Source organism: Erythrolamprus reginae, unplaced genomic scaffold (genome assembly GCF_031021105.1).
Source record: "Erythrolamprus reginae isolate rEryReg1 unplaced genomic scaffold, rEryReg1.hap1 H_39, whole genome shotgun sequence".
NCBI classification, from domain to species: Eukaryota; Metazoa; Chordata; class Lepidosauria; order Squamata; family Dipsadidae; genus Erythrolamprus; species Erythrolamprus reginae.
This window is the reverse complement of record NW_027248494.1, coordinates 249,711-265,218: the sequence shown is the minus strand read 5'-3', so window position 1 is coordinate 265,218 and position 15,508 is coordinate 249,711. Positions and strand designations below refer to the sequence as shown.

General features: G+C 41.7%; 1 protein-coding gene across 5 annotated transcripts in view; it reads right to left on the bottom strand.

Moving 5' to 3' along the window:
- The window catches only part of LOC139155650 (phosphoinositide 3-kinase regulatory subunit 4-like), a 181,471-nt gene that overhangs the window by 92,781 nt on the left and 73,182 nt on the right, over nt 1-15,508 (bottom strand). For all 5 annotated transcript variants that reach the window (XM_070730859.1, XM_070730863.1, XM_070730862.1 and 2 more), the window contains exons 9-13: nt 13,692-13,837; nt 12,917-13,120; nt 11,403-11,604; nt 10,009-10,208; nt 8,546-8,756 (exon numbers count right to left, since the gene is read on the bottom strand). In XM_070730859.1, the coding sequence (XP_070586960.1) occupies nt 8,546-8,756; nt 10,009-10,208; nt 11,403-11,604; nt 12,917-13,120; nt 13,692-13,837 (963 nt within the window). The remainder of the gene's footprint in view (nt 1-8,545; nt 8,757-10,008; nt 10,209-11,402; nt 11,605-12,916; nt 13,121-13,691; nt 13,838-15,508) is intronic.

Here is a 15,508-nt window from a genome sequence, read left to right as displayed (position 1 = left end):
TATATAATACTCAGTCAGCCCAAATTATACTCAACGGTGAATTAACAAACTCCTTCCAAATCTCAAAAGGAGTTCGTCAAGGATGTCCCTTATCCCCGCTTCTATATATTTTAGCAGTGGAAACACTTATGAGCCAAATAAGACTTAATGTAAGAATCACAGGCCTGAAGGTAAAAAAACAGGAATTTAAGGTACAGGCCTATGCGGATGACTTGACATTTATTGTGGACGATCCAATAGAGGCTGGTGAATTTCTATTGAAAGAATTACAACAGTATGGAGAGGTAGCAGGCCTAAAAATTAACAAACAAAAAACTAAAATCATAACTAAAAATATGGATACTAAACAAGAGCAGGAGTTAGAAAGAATCTTAGGAATTCAAATTGTTAAAAAAGTAAAATATTTGGGTATACAGTGAACCCTCGATCATCGCGAGGGTTCCGTTCCAGGACCCCAAGCGATGATCGATTTTTCGCGAAGTAGCGGTGCGGAAGTAAAAACACCATCTGCACATGCGCAGATGGTGTTTTTACTTCCACCGCCCTTCGCCCGCCCACCCCGTTGCTCGCGCCTGGGGTTTCCCCGCGCGCGCGCCGCCCGCCCACGCCATTGCTGGGGCCGCTTCCCAGCTGGGAAGCGAAGCTGGGGTCCCCGCGCGCGCGCCCGCCCACGCTACGAGCGGCATTTCACCTTCCCTCCCAGGCAAAAAGATGCCGGCATTCTGGGCTGATGGGGTCGGACTTCCCAGGCGGAAGGCGTGCCCCTCTCCACGCATCTTTTTGCCTGGGAGGGAAAGTGAAATGCCGCTCGTAGCAGCTGCTAGAGCCGCCGGCATTTCACTTTCCCTCCCAGGCAAATAGATGCCGGGGAGAGGGGCACGCCTTCCGCCTGGGAAGTCCGGCCCCATCAGCCCATAATGCCGGCATCTTTTTGCCTGGGAGGGAAAGTGAAATGCTGCTTGTAGCAGCTGCTAGAGCCGCCGGCATTTCACTTTCACTTCCACCCCCTAGCCAAACGGCTTTTTTCGTGTTTAGCGCTCGAACGCCGTGCTAAACAGGAAAAAAGCCGTTTGGCTAGGGGGTGGATTCTTGCTTCTTAACCGGGAACAGTTGCCCCCTCTCCCAAAGCGATGTTCCAAAGCGGTCTCCGGGAAGCGACCAAGGGAAAGGCAGTCGCCTGCCTTTCCTTCAGCTCTAAAGAAGCGGCAACTGCCCTGCCTCCCCCCAGCCGGTTAACTTGAAGCGCTCGGTTAACCGGCTGGGGGGAGGCAGGGCAGTTGCCGCTTCTTTAGAGCTGAAGGAAAAGCAGGCGACTGCCTTTCCCTTGGTCGCTTCCCGGAGACCGCTTTGGAACATTGCTTTGGTTGTTCCTGCCTCTCCTGCAGCGGAGAGAAGCGGCAAATGGCCAGCCCTTCCCCCAACCGCTTCCCCGCATGCTTTGGATGCACCTGCCTTTCTTACAGCGAAGACAGGCGGCACCTTCCCGAAGCGCTCGGTGAAGCCGCTGGGGGAAGGGCTGGGCCATTTGCCGCTTCTCTCTGCTGCAGGAGAGGCAGGAACAACCAAAGCAATGTTCCAAAGCGGTCTCCGGGAAGCGACCGAGGGAAAGGCAGTTGTCTGCTTTTCCTTCAGCTGGAAAGAGGAGGCAAATGCCCTGCCTTCCCCCAGCCGGTTAATCGAGCGCTTCAAGTTAACCGGCTGGGGGAGTAGCCCCCGCCCGGCTCCCTTCAGCCCCCCGGGGTCAAGCGGGCGGGGGGCGGCCGGGACCTTGCCTGTCTCCGCCGCCCGCATCGCCCCTCCGACGGGCCGGCCTCCCCCGCCCGCCTCTGCTGCAGCCACCGCCGCCTCCCCGACTGGCACAAAAGGGCCCCGCCCGCCCCGCCCCAAAGTTTACCTTGCGGCGGGATTCAAAGTGCTGGGGTGGGGGGTGTCACTTCGCCGCTCGTGTCCTGGCTAAACCGGGCGGCAGGAGACAGGCTTTGAGTTTTTAGCTGCGGGGAGAGAAGTAGGACTTTCCTAACTCCCTCCCCCCGCAGCCAAAACTCAAAGCCTGTCTCTTTTTTTTCTTGCGGCGAGCCCAAGCCGTTCCCCTCTCGACCGCAGCCGAGCTTCCCTCGGCCCCCTTTGGCCCCGTCGCCTCCTCCCCGCCTGCCTTTCCTCGCCAAGCGCACGAAAAAAAAGAGAGAAGGCTTCTACCAGAAGCCGGGGACGGCGGGCAGGGGCATGAAGGATCTCTTGCGGGGGGAAAGCCGCTAGCCAGCTTTCGGAGCTCCTCCGCCATCACCCGCTTCTGGTAGAAGCCTTCTCTCTTTTTTTTCGTGCGCTTGGCGAGGAAAGGCAGGCGGGGAGGAGGCGACGGGGCCAAAGGGGGCCGAGTGAAGCTCGGCTGCGGTCGAGAGAGAAACGGCTTGGGCTCGCCGCAAGAAAAAAAAGAGACAGGCTTTTAGTTTTGGCTGCGGGGGGAGGGGCCCTTTTGTGCCAGTCGGGGAGGCGGTGGCGGCTGCAGCAGAGGCGGGCGGGGGAGGCCGGCCCGCCGGAGGGGCGATGCGGGCGGCGGAGACAGGCGAGGTCCCGGCCGCCCCCCGCCCACTTGGCCCCAAACCAGTGCAGCAGGAAAGGGACGGAGAAGGCTCACTGGCAGCCCTTGCCCATCGCCGCGCCTTCGCTTCCCCCCCTCCCCCGCTGGATCTGGCAGCGTGCTGAGGGGAATTGCCGCGGACTGGAGGCAGTGAGGCAGACCGGCTCCGAGGCGAGCGGCCGGAGCTGCGCCCTCCTTCGCCCGCCAGGTGAGGCGAAGGCGAGGGGCGCGCGGCTGCAGCGAGGAGCCGAAGATCCGGGCGGGGAAGACGCAGGGAAGGTTCCTTCGTCCGCCTAGCAGCTGATCTGCTCGGCAGCGCAGCACCAGCGAGGAGCCGAAGATCTTCGGCTCCTCGCTGCTGCTGCGCTGCCGAGCAGATCAGCTGCTAGGCGGCCGCTCGAGAGCAAGAGGGGGAGAGATAGAGAAAGAGAGAGAAGGAAAGAAAGAGATGAGAGAGGGAGGAAGAGAGTGTGAGAGAGGAAGAAGCAACATAGAGAAAGAGGGGGAAGACCCAGGGAAGCCTCTGCCCGGCAGGGAAACTCCACCATCTACGCATGCGTGGAAGGGCACGCATGCGCAGATGGTGGAGTTTACTTCCGGGTTGAAAACTAGCGAAATAGACCTTTCGCGATCCTTGAGGACGCGAAACTCGAGGGTTCACTGTAATACTAACTAAAAGATGTGGCACAATTCAAAAAGATAACTATGATTCACTTATTAAGAAAACGGAGCAACAGCTAATTAGATGGAATAAAATGCATATTTCGCTATCAGGGAGGATAGCCACAACTAAAATGTCTATTTTACCTAAATTTTTATATCTATTTCAGACTATTCCAGTGAAATTGAACAAAAATTTATTTACTAAAATAAATACAACTATTTCCAAATTTATCTGGGAGGGGAAGAAACCAAGGGTAAGATTTAAATCTCTACAAGACAGAATTACACAAGGTGGATTTGGCTTACCAAATTTTGAGTGCTATTATCAATCAGCGGTCCTACTGTGGTTAAAAGATTGGATAAATCTCCAAAACCAAAGATTACTGACATTGGAAGGGCACAATATTTTACAGGGTTGGCACAGTTTTTTATGGAACGAAAAAGATAAGATTTCGGTATACTTCAAAAATCATATGATTAGAGACTCCCTAATAAATACATGGCTGAAAATTAAAAAAGAGCACTACTCTAAAATCCCAAGGTGGTACTCCAGTCTGGAAGCTCTTTCGCACCCTAATCTATTTCAAATACAAAAGTTGCTGACCTACAATCACATATTGGATGAGAAGGGAAGCATAAAAACTAGGTATCAATTAGAAAACCAAAATATTAATATTGATTGGTGGTCCAAATTTGGACAAAATAGAACAAAGATAAAAACAAAGAGGGAATTCAAGAAAAAGATAGTCTAATTGATCAATTACTACTAGGACATGGAAAAAAAATTATAACCAAAATGTATAATTATATAATCAGATATAACATGGAAACTGAAATAGTAAAAGAAAATATGAACAAGAACAAGGGGGCACAATCTGAGGTTAGTTGGGGGAAAGATTAGAAGTACCATGAGAAAATATTATTTTACTGAAAGAGTAGCAGATGCTTGGAACAAACTTCCAGTAGATGTGGTTGGTAAATCCACAGTAACTGAATTTAAACATGCCTGGGATAAACATATATCCATCCTAAGATAAAATACAGGAAATAGTATAAGGGCAGACTAGATGACCAGGTGGTCTTTCTCTCCATCAATCTTCTATGTTTCTATGTTCCCCCTGCTTCCTCTGCTAAGGTGTTCTTCTTCTAATAAACCATTTTCTTCACAAAATTGTCTCGCTTCTTCCGCTGAGTCTATCCTAATTGTTTTCTCTTGCCATGTTATCATCATACCCTCTGCTAAGAGCCATCTAAACATCATATTCTTTTTTATTAATTTTCTCATCAAGAATTGGTATTGTTTCATGTTTTTCCGCGTTCTTCATGGTATTTGTTTTAGTATTATTATTTCTTTTTTTCTGTATGAAATTGTTTGGTTCGTGACCATTTATAAATGTCATCCCTATTTACTCTTCTAGAAAATATAATGTGCACCTCTCTGGGTAGATCAGCGGTCCCCAAACTATGGCCCATGGGCCGCATGTGGCCCACTGAGGCCATTTATCCGGCCCGTGGGTGAGTGACAGGAGCACAGGATGCGCCTGCATCCTGTGCTACTGGCCACTGTTCAACAAACTCCGTGCAAGTTTTTCAAACCCCGCACGGTAGAGCCGGCGTCGTTTCTCCCGCCCAACAGCTGATCTGCAGATGGGCAGCCTTGGGAAAATCTCGCCCCCCTCCCCATTTCATCCGGTGCTCCAAAAGTGCTTTTCTCTCCGTTTAGTACCAGCGGTCTTCTATCGGGGTGGGGAGAACAGAGGCGCTTCCAGCATTCTTTGCCCAGGCAAAAGACACGGCGGCATCGGAGGACGCCTAAGAACATCCACCGCCACATCTTTTGCTTGGCCGAAGATTGCAGCCAGCAGTGGCGGTAGCGGCTTTCCCGTAGTCCGTTGTTGGCAAGCCGCCTCTCTGCAATCCCTTATTAGAGACTCCTGGATCTGCTTGCAGGCTCCTCTCCCCAAGGATACAAATAAAAAAAGATCCGCGCTGAATTCAGCAAGGAATTCAGCACCGATTCCTCCCAGCAAGCTGTGTGCTAGTTAGGGCTGCAGGTCAGTCTTTCACCACAACCCCCACTATCCCAAAAGACTCAAAAACCAGCACTTGCCGAGCTGACTTAGGTGCCAACTCGTTCCCGTGGTAACGTTTGGCGTGAGACTCCCAATCTTACAGCTGCCGCTTCCTCAGATCCTGCCTTTTGTGCAAGCGGCATCGGCTAGTGGCAGCGGCAGCATCTTTTCTAAGCATGGGAGGCTCCCAATGGGGAGGGCAACCGAGATAGCTCTCATTGCAAGCACCACACTGCTCTATTTGGAGGCCGGGAGGGGGAAGGAAAGGTGGGCGCTCTCGATCTCTACATGTGAGACAAACCTACCAAGGGAGAGAGGCGCCCACACGACGGACGACAGAAACTCAGCTTTCCCCTATGCTTGCTTTCATGGCATGGGGAAAAGCCGAGCTTCTATCTTCCGTCACGTGGGTGCCACTCTCCCTTGGTAGGTTTGTCTCGCGTGTAGAGATCGAGAGCACCCACCTTTCCTTCCCCAGCTTGCAAAATAGGAAAGCTGCTACCGCCGCTGCTGACCAATCAGAAAAGTCGCCGCTGGCCGCCGCTGGAAAAAGCCTTTATCTGAGGAGCCGCCACTGTTTTCCCTGCCTGAAGCAAGCTGCCTGACAGGTTTGAAGACCAACTTCCAAGTTGGAAGACCCCCTCAGTTAGGAGTACAAGGGTCTTCAAACCTGGCAAGTTTAAGGCTTGTGACTGAAGGAGGAATTCCGGGAGTTGAAGTCCACAAGTCTTAAAGCTGTCAAGTTTGAAAACCCCTGAGTTAGGGGTTAGGAGTGTAAGGGTCTTCAAACTTGGCAAGTTTAAGGCTTGTGGACTTCAACTCCCATTCCTGAGGTAGCATGATTGAAGGAGGAATTCTAGGAGTTGAAGTCAATAAGTCTTAAAGCTGTCAAGTTTGAAGTTTGTAAAAAGTGTACACGGTTTTAAAAAGTATACATGGTTTTAAAGTGTGTACATGGTTTTAAACAGCATACATTGTTGTCAAAATTATTCTGCTACAATGGTATTTTATTAAATAATATAATATTGCACCATTTGGTTCAGAATACTTTTTTCCTTGTTTTCCTCCTCTAAAATCTAGGTGCGCCTTATACACCGGTGCGTCTTATACACACGTCTTATACGGTATATCAATTTCAGATTTCTCCCCCCCCCCTCTAAAAAATATGTTCCCATTTTGTTTTTCACTTTAAAATAAGGTATGTGCAGTGTGCATAGGGATTTGTTCATAGTTTATTTTATAGTCCGGCCCTCCAACAGTCCGAGGGACAATGAACTGGCCCACTGTGTAAAAGGTTTGGGGACCCCTGGGGTAGATGGTGCCTTCTTGCATAGTTCATATGTACTCGGTACATTACATCTACTTCACATATCATTTCTTGTGGGTCCATTTGTAGAATGTTTGCCAGTATCTCTAACATTTTTTCTCCTAGATTTTCCTATTTTTCTTCTATAATATTTTGAAATTGCAAATTATAGGATGCACGTTCCATCTCTAATTGGAAAATAGCTTGTTTCAGGTTTCTTTTAGTCAGGTCACTTTGTTCCTCCATCTCCTGCATCTTCTGCTTGACTTTTCCCACTTTATCTTCTATTGTTTTTATCTTTTGTTCATTTTCTTTTAGTGTTATTAGGATGTCAACTATTCTCTCATCAATTCTTTTAACATTGTCTTTAACTTCTCCAATCTCTGCTTTTAATTCTTCATGTTCTTTTTTGCTTCTTCTCTGTTATTTTCTAATGCTCTTGTCATAGATTCTTGTATCTGCATTAACATTTCTTGTACTGATTATAGGCTAATAGATTATCCAGATTTCTCCTTCAATAGCATAGTATCTATTGTCTTTTGTTGCATCGGTGAGTCTAGGCTGGTTAAAATTGGATTAGATGTTTGGTTTTTGGTAATTTTCATTGTTGTGGTTGTGTTAGCCATACTAAGCGACCTTCGTAAATTTTTCCACGATAGCATATACAATGTCAATATTCTAAAATCTTAATATTACTTATACAGAAAATAGATATTTCAATCAATTATTGCTTATCTATAAAGAATAATAAAAACCAATTCTAATGATATATATTAAATTTCCTATGTATAGATTAATTACTTTCTAACAGATTATGAATTTTATATTTACTCTCCAATGAATTCAATTAATTAGTTATTAATAATTAATATTTCAATATTCTTAAACCATCTTAAATTACTAGCTTAAATTTTATATCTGTATTCTTAAATAATAAACTATTTTCTTAAATATTCTTAAACTCTAACAGAATCTTAAACTTAATCTAAATAGTTAAATATTTTTATCTAATACTTTATATTATCTACATATTTCTTGAACAGTCCTAAATATAAAGCACAAGAAAACTCTTAGAAGAATAAGAAAAAAGGAGAGGAAAATACATTGGTCTTTCTTCTCCTGTATTGAATTAAACAATAGAGCAATTTACATATCATTCATGCAGTCTTCCCAGCTATCATCTGTAGTTCCTTCTGTCTGAATCGATCTCTTTTCTTTTCAACAATTCTTTTATTACTTATTGTATAAGGTTCTTTGAGGTTCTCAGCCACAATTGGACTCTATTCTTCTTTTTCAAAAGTAGAATCCTATTTCTCTGACTTACTTTCTGCCATTCTTCCCCTTCCTGCTGTGTGGTTCTCCCTCCTTCAGTCGGCAAAAAAAAAAAAAGCTGGTTCTTTTCAAATGAAGATAAGGGGAAAATTCCTCATCCTCCAAGGCAATGGCGATTTGCCTTATGGACTTCAGACGCTCCTCTACACAACAACTGGACCCCCCAGGTCCAATCACATTGAAATATCAGTTCTTCAATGAAAAAAAGGAGATGTATGAACAGAGCCCTGCTTACCAGTTTCCAATGCAGAAGCGTGCCTCCAGAACATGAAAAATATGAAAATATGGCTATTATTTTAGCCTAGAAGCAGCCACCTAACTTGATGTATTAGACTGATGGATGAGATTAGATAATCTGAGAATTTCCTATCTTCCGTAATCTTATATCTTCTAGGCAAATGCTTATTATATTCGTACAACATCACGTACAGGTAGAACAAACAAGTGATATTTTATCACTTTAGACTTTGTTGGAAAGAACATAAGAAATAGAATATCTCTTTTTCAAAATCTGCTGCTATGTCATCAGGACTAAAATCCCATGTTATTTTACCTTCATAGCTATTCTAATATTTAAGAGGACATTGGTATTACCTGGGGGTGGTGGCTTTGTTTCCCATTCTGCATTCTCCATCATCTGTTTTGCAATTTTTTCTGCATTGCATTGTTCACGCTTCTGCTGTATTAGCTGTTGAAGTTCAGTTTTACAAGTAGTAATTCGCAGTTGGTATGTAGAGGGTGAAACTACACTGCTTATAACTTGTATAGTTGGCTTTCTGATTTGGATAGCTTGTCCATCTGCTGTCTGAAATCCATACATAAATCATGTTGGGTAAACATATGATATACAGTTAAAAAACAGAGATAGCTTTTAGGCTTTAGCATCAGAAATCTGCTTACATGATTTTTCACCATTTCAATTTGGCTTTACCTGCTGGTGCATCAACCCATTATTGGTGTATAGCAGTTAAAATATGCACCAATCCATCTAGGTTCATTATTTACAATGACTGATATGACGATCCAAACATAAGCAATCAAAAATGGGCACCAAGGGCTTTCTTTGTATGAACTGATTCAATGGCATCTAGAAATAAATTTGTTTATGTTCAATGAATACTAGCAAGTTTTCCAAAAAAATGTCTATTATCATAGTAATTAAGTAAATATGCTCTGATGTTCACCAAGTAGGCAAGGAAAAAATTTTATTGGTGAAAGGTCAGGGATAATGAACCTTTTTTCCTCAGGTGCCAAGAGTGAATGCATATGCGCTATTACATGCCCACAGCCATAATTCAATATCCCCAATGCGCCCCACCCCACTTGCATGTGTGCACAATCCCCTCTCCCTCCCTGACTCTGTAGGCCTGTTTTTCACCCTCCCCAGGCTCCAGAGGCTCCCCTGGAGCCAGGAAAGGGCAAAAACAGCCTCCCCCACCCCAGAGGCCCTCCTGAGGCCAAAATCACTCTCCAAGAGCCAAAAATCAGCTGGCCGGCACATACATGCAGGCTGGAGCTGAGCTAGGACAATGGCTCATATGCCAGCAGATATGGCTTTACATGCTATCTTTGGCATTCATGTCATCGGTTCACCATCACAGGTCTAGGTTATTTGTTGTATATATGAAATACCTAGGTTTGTTTATACCTGTATATGTATGTGTATATACATTTACATTGATACATATATGCGCGCACGCAGATATACACACACACACAATTTATTATTGGTAAAAGGCCTAGGTTTTATGTTATGTTATTCAACTACATATTGTACCATTTTGAAGGATACTGGATCAATAGTTTAGCTCTTCTGTGAAACTCTAAACTATATCAAACAGTGACCCAGGATCTAGATTACTGATCTTGAGATGATACAGGAGAAGTGTTATATATCCTTGGTTCTTCACTTCAATACCTGATTCATAGTTAAACAGAATTTGGCATTTATCCTCTTTGATAGCGTATAAAGTTTCTGAGATAGAAAAAGATTATGAGACATTAAAATGAATTTTAGGAGTAAAACATAAAATTAATCAAAATATCCCTTTAAATACCTGTGGAGATGATGATAAAGATACACAAATGCCAGTGGAAGATTCTGATCGAAGAGGTTTTCCAGTTTGGATAGTTTCCTGGTCAGAAGTCTGGACACAGCCTTTGCTTAGGGGTTGCTGTATGTTAGAAGGTTCCAAAGAGCCAAACATACTCTTCCATTCTTCATTTACATTTGAATCTTGTTTTACATGTTTTCTAGCTAAAAATCAGCAAGTCCCAAAAGAAAGATTATCATGAGACTGAATATTATGTATAACAAAAATACCCAGAAAGGTTGGGATCATTGCAGAATAAACATATATAGACTTACCCACCCTGATTTATTTTGAACAGATGTTAAAGGTAAAAAGGCCAGTGCTGAAGTAAGAATTTGGACAAAAGTTTCAGCATTACATTAAATAACTGAAATATTCATCTTAATTCTCAAAGGTGGTCCATGTTTATAAAGCAGTTAAACCATCAGACTATTTAATTTGTATTCAAAAGTTAGCATAACCATAATGGTATATTATTTGCTACAAAGCCACATATTGTTTGTTTGAAATTTTATTTTATTTGCATCAACTACATGCTCAGTATCACAAACTGCAAGGGATAGAGAATCATTCATTATTAAATATTTCTTTTCACTTAATGAGACATATCTAGATTACAGGTAGTTCTTGACTTACAACAGTTCATTTAGTAACCATTATAACCATTTTTCATACTTATGACCACTGCACCCAGTAGGTCAGGAGTAGGCAAAGTTGGCTCTTCTATGTCTTGTGGACTTCAACTCCCAGAATTCCTGAGCCAATCATGCTGGCTCAGGAATTCTGGGAGTTGAAGTCAACAAGTCATAGAAGAGCCAACTTTGCCTGTCCCTGCAGTAGGTCATGTGATCAAAATTCAGATTGACTCATATTTATGACAGCTGCTGTGTCCTGAGATCAAATGAACATCTTTTGCAATCTTCTGATAAGCAAAGTAAATGGGGAAATCAGATTCACTTAACAATTTTATTGCTACCTTAATAATTACAGTGATTAAGTTAACAAGGGGGCAGGAAAAATCATAATTAGAGGCAAAACTTGCTTAACAAATGTTTCATTTGGCAACATAAATTTTGGACTCAGTTATGGTCATAAGTCAAGGACTACCTGTATATGCCAAGATAGAATTACCTTGAAAAGACAAGGTAAGGCAAACCATGGCAGAGATCGTTATTCAACATAATCCCTCTGGTTCTTTAAGTAGTATTTTCAGGAAATAATAAATATAAATGGTAGGAAAGTCTACTTTTGGCAGTCCCAATTACACATGACTAAATCCCAGGTGCACTAATGACTAAGGAAAACTTCCATATATAAATTAGTAAAAAGTAAGGCGAGAACCATGAAACTATACTAACCACGTTTATCATCAGATTCCTGCTTAGTTTTAATTAGATCAACTTGTCTCCCTATTATTCCCAAAGCTGCCAAGTCGATTACACCTTTTTGAATGTTGTCATGAAGGTGGCTCTGATCCACTACATTGGCCTTGGCTTTATTGGACTTTAACATGAAGTCTCGTAAGGCAAGCAGCTTGTCTTCTTCTTCTTCAGTCATCCCCTATTTCCAAAACATAGTGTTGAAATTATCATAACATGTCAAAAAACAGGTGAGGACTCCAAGTTATACGTAATGTGTAGGAACTAGGATCCAAGTGAATTAATCTTAATGCCTTTTAGAAAAGGAGAACAAAATTATATGTATTGTATATATGTTAAATCCTTTGCTTAATACAAAAACAAAGTGAAACACAAAAATAAGTTGCCTTCTGGTAATCAAAATAATTTAGGACACAGATTGCCTTGCTCAGCCACATAATATAAATTTTTATATTGGTAATCCAACATATCCAACAGAATGTCAGTAAAATAACTTCCAAAGTATGATAGATTCAATAAAATAATTTTGTTCATTAATTGAAACTATTATATTTTATTTATACAAGCTGGTTATTTAATATATTTAATATTTCCATACAATTGACACAAGAATTTTCTATCACTTTTAAGAAAATTGTCAACCACAAAAATTAATCAGTAGGTTAAACCTTAAGTTTAAGAATCCCAATTAATGAAGAACAATTCTTAAATATAAAAACACATTTCAGAGCAGTCTGGATGTGTTTTCCTCTGTAAGCTAATTTTCTAACCTAGATTTCATTTTTCCTAAGAACAATTTCTATTATTTAATACAGGCATGGTATTTTAGAGGTCAGTACTGAATTACTAGAAAAATGACTAATGGTATGCCACAATATAAATTCAATGGGACCTTTGTGAAAAGAATGACAAGTGCCACCCATTTATCTGAATGTTGTACATACTGCCATGATTCATATTTATTATTATTATTATTTATTATTTCTATGCCGCCCTTCTCTAGGGCAGGGATAGGCAAAGTTGGCTCTTCTATGATTTGTGAACTTCAACTCCCAGAATTCCTGAGCCAATCATGCCACCTCAGGAATTCTGGGAGTTGAAGTTCACATGTCATAGAAGAGCCAACTTTGCCTACCCTAGCTCTTGGAGACTTAGAGCGGCTTACAACATTAAAAAGTACAAAATCGACAATATAAAATCCTATGCTAAAAGCTACATTTAAGAATCCAAATAATTAAATCCTACTCTTAAAAAAACCAAAACATTTAAACTATTCAGCCAACATTAATCTCCTCAAAATCATAGTATTCGGCCAGAGTATCAACGCTCAACGGCTCCAGGCTTGTCAGCAAAGATATGTTTTTAAAACCTTAAGAAAGGCCAGGAGGGTGGGGGCAGTACGGATCTCTGGAGAGAGTTGGTTCCAAAGGTCATATCCTTGTGTAACCATAGAGTCTGCCTGGCTTTACTATTATGATAGGAAAAATATTTACTTGAGAAAGTAGCTTCTTTAGCAGTTGTGCAATTGCAGGATCTTCAAGAGGTGGACAGTCAGAAAGGATCCCACTTCTTTTCTTCTGACGAAGCTGTAGTGTTCTGAAAAGGCTTCCTATATCCTTAGACCTTAGAGCATAATCAAATATAGAACGGTTTACAGATTCCTTGAGTACACTCAGGAGAACAATTTCTTTATCTATCTGCAATTGAGAGAAAACAAGGAAGACATCAGGTTTCATTGGAAACAAAAAATAAGGATTTCATTTTTTAAAGAAATTTTCTTCTTTCCACAGAGATCTAGTACGATGGCAGACTTTTGAAAGAGAAAGTTTAAAAGTTCATTTCCAGTTAAATGGCTTCAAATACTGCTTTAGTTTGACTGTTGGCTTCCATTTGTTACTTTTACAGTAGTTTTTATATTTATAATGCTATGGAATTGTTGCTTCCTTTGTAAAGTCTTGTGACTTATAAACAAGCATTGGTTTCATTTTTAAAAAAGAAAGTGAACAAGTCATTGGTTACATGTGGTCAAAATTTTGATTATCAGTCTAATTCTTCCAACTTCAAAAAAAGGTTAGTAATAAGTTGCAACAACAGCTGGTACTACTGCCATTCAAGAAAAGGGTATTCAAGATTCATTTCAGCTATACTAGCTACGATCAGTCTTTCTTGTCTGAACAGATTTCACAAAAGGAAAATGTAAAGCAAAGCTTAAGATTTCTTATATAGTGCATTTCTATGAATGATAATAATATGCACTTGGTTTATTACCTGTATTATTGGCTGGGTGATGAAGGAGTACAAGTAAGGCATTAATTTGCAATAAACATCAGCAATATTCAAATGCTGTGCTACAATAGTGATAAATCCTACTGCTCCATAACGTATCCAGAGATTAGGATGGCACAAAAAAGGAGCTAAAAATAAATGATATTTTTAATTAATACGATTAGAAACATAATTCAAATTCCAGAGGAAAATCTATACAATTTCTTACACACATGCACATAACAATTTCAACTCAAACTGCAAATAAATGAATTGAGGAAGAAAGTTTCACATACCATCCCTTCATAATTATAATTTTAGCATACGGCAGAATATTCTACTAAGAATTTAATTCATTTCTGCTTTGTAATATTTCTGATTTTATTCCAATCTATTTATATAATAACATCCACAAACCTATAATTCATTGCAAAAATCATCACGATGTTCTACCAGTATCTAGATATATCAGCTGGACTGCTTTCAAGGTATTTCAAGGTATAGAATGGATTTTTTTGGCTAAACCTACTGATGGTGGATTTTTGGATGCTTACAGATGGATGGTTCCTAGCACTACCACGAAAAGACATTATGTAGTTTTATGCCTTTTCCTGGAAGCAGTAGGATTGTGTAGAAAGGCTGTGATTATGAATGTAAAATGCTAACAATGACTAATAAGTTACTTTTAAAGAATTTGATTATATTTCAGAGTAGAATAATTTAATAAACTATGTTAACTGATAATTAGATAAAGCTATTTTAATCTAGTAAAATTTTTACTAACTTGATACCATCTAGATATGTTCAGACTACAATTGCAAGAACTCCAGCCAAAAAATATGAAGGTTCTACATTCTGGGAACCACCTGGGTGCTATTAAATTAGGGAGAAGGGGCATTGATCTTACTGTGATACACCTCTTCTCATAGGGAGGAGCCAGCAGTCAGGATGGGAAGTCCTTGCCCATCAGCCAACAGGACTGAGTCATAAAACCTCCAATGGGATTCATCGTTCCCTAGTATCCCAGTTGTGATGAATCCAAAGCTTAACAGCGTGGCAAAGAAGAAAAAATTGCAGGCCCATGTCCCAATTGTCCATAAAATGGTTCTTAAGGAAAAATAAGGCATACATCCCTCATGAAACACTCATAGCCAATAAATAATTTCTAAATTGGTAGAGCCTCTGAAACTATGGGCAATTATAGTTAACAATGGACTGTGGAAAAAATATTGAGGGACTGACTGCTGGTTCCTCCTGATGAAAAGAGGTGTATCATGGTAAGACCAATGCCACTTCTCCAATATGGGAAGAACCAGAAGTCAGGATGGGACCTACCAAAGCTAGCAAGTCCCAAGGGAGGGAAAAGGCAGACCAAAGGAAGTTATGGACCTGAAGACTCCACCACAATTCTTTGTAGCACTATAGGATAAAGGCAGCTATTGCCGAGGTGTATTTATCTATTTTATAATATCTAATGAATTGCAAGGGAGACTTTCAGATAGCAGCATGGCAGAGCTCCTCTAGAAGCATTGAGTTGCCCAGGCTGCTGTTGTAACAGCGCTATGAACTGTTGTAAGTCGAGGACAACCTGCCTTCTCCCCTAGATGTTTTCTGTAGAGCTTCAAAATGGACTCCTGATCTGCTTCTAAAAGAATGCAGTGGTCAGACAGATAATCCTCGACTTCTGTTATGACCCCAATGGAGGCCAACATTTCTATCTCCTGAGTAAGGCGGTTATTGAGTTCTGCCCCACTTTACCACCCTTCTTGCCACAGTCGTTAAGTTAATCCCTGCAGTTGCTTGTCAGAAGATCCCAAAAG